At 46.1% G+C, this 3,803-nt stretch overlaps 1 protein-coding gene across 4 annotated transcripts in view; it reads right to left on the bottom strand.

Annotated features, from left to right (window-relative positions):
- Positions 1-3,755, bottom strand: part of Ss18 (SS18 subunit of BAF chromatin remodeling complex) — a 59,846-nt gene extending 56,091 nt beyond the window's left edge. For 3 of the 4 annotated variants that reach the window (XM_055625562.1, XM_055625563.1, XM_055625566.1), the window contains exons 1-2: positions 3,643-3,755; positions 1,115-1,191 (exon numbers count right to left, since the gene is read on the bottom strand). In XM_055625562.1, coding sequence (XP_055481537.1) covers positions 1,115-1,191; positions 3,643-3,711 — 146 coding nt within the window. In that variant the 5' untranslated portion in view covers positions 3,712-3,755. The other variant, XM_055625564.1, reaches the window with a different exon arrangement.
- Positions 3,756-3,803: the final 48 nt, after the last annotated feature.

Raw genomic sequence — 3,803 nt, 5'->3', positions numbered from 1 at the left:
TTTCTTTCTTTCTTTCTTTCTTTCTTTCTTTCTTTCTTTCTTTCTTTTTAATTTTTGGGTTTTTGAGACAGGGCTTCTTTGTGTAGCAGCCCTGGATGTCCTGAAACTTTCTCCATAGACCAGGCTGGACTTGAACTCAGAGATCTGCCTGCCTATGCCTTCTATGCTGGGATTAAAGATGTGTGTTGTTGTACCACCACCAGGTTAAGATTTTACTTTTCTATAGATGAGGCTCTGTACAAGTTTAAAGTCATTATTTTATAATATATGGTAAATATAAAAATATATAATATGGCACTACATAAATATATATATACAATATATGTGTGTGTATATATATATAAGACACCTCTCATCAAAAAGAAATTTTCTTCTGTTAAAAAAAATAAATCAGGGAGGGAGGGTGGGATTGGGAGGGAATGAGAGAGGGGGCTACAGCTGGGATAAAGTAAATAAACTGTAATTAATATAAAAAATAAAAATTTAATAAAAAATAAATTAAGAACAGACAAAGCCATATATTTGGAGCAATACCATCCATGGAGAACTGGAAACAACCCAAAAGACAGAGTACAATGAAAGATGGTTTGGCTCTCTAAGGAAGTACTAGCGTGCATGCCAGCATCTATCAGTTTTGACACATCATGCCACATTAAAAAAAAAAAAAAAAAAGTCAATCAGAGCTGGGTGTCTAGCACACCTCTGCACTGCGCACTTGAGAGGCAGAGACAGGGTTCAGGAGTTTGATGCCAGCCTGGACTTCAGGAGACCCTATTTCAAAACATGGGGAGGGAGAGAAGTCAGTCAAAACAGTCCACACATTGTTGGAACTCATTTACACAAAGGTCTTCAACAGTCAAACTTATACCATCAGAAAGTAAGCTATGGGGTAAGAGACTGCTGGGAAAGATTCCCAGTGATGGCCAATAAACACGTGTTTCTCTTCAGGTGATGGAAATGTTCTCAAACTGAGGTGACACTACCACAATTCCCAAAAGTAAATTTAAAAGACTAAAATGGACTTTCTTAAAATAATGTAACTCACTAAAGCTGTTGTTCAAAGGAAAAGAAAGAACAACAAAACCCAAACGCAAAGAGCTTCTCATGGTCTTACTGGGAGCACTCTGAGGCCTTCCCTTTATTCTGATAGTCCATGATACACTGAATAAGATGGTTATTTTCATCCAGCATCTGCAATAAAAACCAGAAAGTTTACTGTAAATCTAGTGCACCGAGTAAAATGAAAAACTAAGAAGCCTAAAGATAGAAGATATTAACGCATATTACAGAGGCACTTCAAAGCAACGAAATATTGTTTCCTGGAAGCCATCATTAAAGATTACAAAATCATCTACCTGAACATGGAAAACACTCTCTTAGAATTATTTTGTGTGTTTCTACTTGCTGCTACAAAATATTTTAAAGTTCATAATAAGACACTTGAGACTAAATCAACTTAAAATATCACTGTTAAAATGTATAAACCACTTGTAAAATATGCAATACATGATTCACACAGATAATTCTGCAACAATTAACTTTTGTGATTTGGATTTTTCTGGAAAAATCTACATGGGAACTGAACCTACTGGTGGAATCTTCTGTTAATATACTGATTATAACTTGTCACACACAAAAATATTACTTTGTATATTTGTAATGATAGCACATTAACCAATCATGTTTAAAAACTATTTCAGTGATTCTCTCTCTTGAAACCTAGAAGGGAAATTGGTGTTTCTTTTTACTTATTTATCATTAGTGTGTGTTTTCTCTCTCTCTCTTATGGTCACACATACCTGAGCGGCATGGCGTGGGGTTAGAGGACGACTCTGTGGCAATGAACCCCGCTGAGCCATCCTCCAGGCGTCATGTTTTGTAGATTTGTTTGTTTCTTTAAATACAGAAACATTTCATTTCCTCTACTCTCTGTTAACAGTAGTTGAAAGTTGAGTCCCAGGTTTTTACCCAGAACGAAATAAGCACATGAACACTGATGTCCAGGGGACCTAAGGTAACTGGCCTGTTTCTTTCCTAACCGTACAGATCTGTGACTCTCCAAAACAACACACAACATGATGGTCTCTACGCAGCTACAATATTCAATAGAATTTAAGTTTGTATTATAAAATGAGGTATCTCAGAAAGCTTAAAAAGCATACATCTATTATCATTTTATCACCTTATAACAGTCTAAGCAGCCTCAGCTTTGAAGGTTAAGTAATTCATCTATGCCAATGGCTGACAATGCAAACAAAACTTAAACTGGAATATACTTGGGGGGGGGGGGAGGGCTGGAGAAATGGTTCAGAGGACAAGAGCACTTGATGTTCTTGCTGAGGACCTGGGTTTGATTTCCAGCACCACAAAGGCTCACAACTGGTTGTTAACTCCGCCTTCAGGGCCTCTAATGTTTCTTCTGACCTCCCCAGGCAATGACACACACATACACTTAAAATAACAAATAAAAAATTAATTCGCTGTCCACTTCTCATGTGAGAATGAAAAATGGCGAATTAGCACCTTCTAGATCAATCATGAACAATAAGCAACAAACAGACTTATATAGGGAAGAAAAAAAAAAAAAAACTCTCCTGGAAAAAAGAAAACCCCCAGATATTTTCTGGAGTTCAAAAAGAAAGCGTGAATCCTTCCAGAAACGTGCTTTCTGCACGTGTGTACTTAAAGGAAGCTGTTCACTACAGACTCAACCCAGCGCACTGGAGAAAGCAACTGCGTTTCCAGGCACTGCCAGGCGGGTTTCTTCAAAGAAAATAAAGCAACAGTTGGGCAAATGTCAAATGCCACACTACAAAGACCCTGACAGTAAACAGAAACCGATGGCCATAACCCACAGGTCTGCAAGGGTGCCCGGCTCTTGCTACAAGTTGATTTTCTCCGTTTAGCCTTGCTCCCGGGCAGGGAACAAGACGGAAATACTCAAGACGGACTGTTAAACTTAGCAAGCAACTTCTCCAAAGTCTACCACGCCGAGCTCCAGAAGAGTGCCTAGCTCTCAGACAGAGCTTCGGAGGATAATAAAGAACCTTTGTGTCCCCAGCCGGCAATCCCGAAGCGGAGACCGGGGTGGCACTCTCCTCTGAGGACGCAGCTCCCGGCGCTTCGATCCTGACTTCACGCAGAGCCGGTCGGGGTGGACGGCCAACTCGGGCCGGCGAGGGCAGACTCGCCCTGCGGAGCCCCAGCGCCCGCCCGGCGCGCTCGGGCGCATCCAGCGCCGCAGACCGGAACGGATGCCGGCTGCGCCCCCCGGGGAAGCTCGGAGCCCGCGGGCTCCTCCGTCGCCTTCCCGGAGCGTTGGCGGAAGGTCCCCTCAAGTGCTCCCGGGAGGGCCTCAACTCGGCGGAGTTTGCGGCGCGGCTCTGCGGGCTCCAGCTTCCGCGAGTGGGGTCCCCGGCGGGGCGGGGCGACGCCGGAGTCCCGCGGGCGGCTCCCCTCCCGGGCCCCGCGGGGAAATCGGGCGGCGGTTGCCGGCGCTTTTGTGCGGGCAGAGCAGGCGCCAAAGGGCTCCTCGGGGCTGCCGGCGCCCGCCCGCCCGCCCCCACCAGCGCCGGGCCGCTACCGCCCGGCCCGAGCCATCCCCGGCTCCGCGGCCCGCGCCCGGCGCCCCTCCCGGCTCACCTTCTGGATGGCGGCGGGCGTGATCTCCCCCTTGGCCCGCTGCCGCGGGGCAGCGAACGCCACAGACATGTTGCCGCCGAGCCCGCGATCGGCGAGTCCCGAGCGCTCCGGGGGCCGCGGGGCTGGGGGCCCGACGCCCGCCCTCCAGGGCGGTCCCACCT

This window comes from Psammomys obesus, unplaced genomic scaffold, assembly GCF_907164565.1.
Source record: "Psammomys obesus unplaced genomic scaffold, mPsaObe1.curated_primary_1811, whole genome shotgun sequence".
Lineage (NCBI taxonomy): Eukaryota > Metazoa > Chordata > Mammalia > Rodentia > Muridae > Psammomys > Psammomys obesus.
This window is presented reverse-complemented; position numbering and strand designations above follow the sequence as displayed.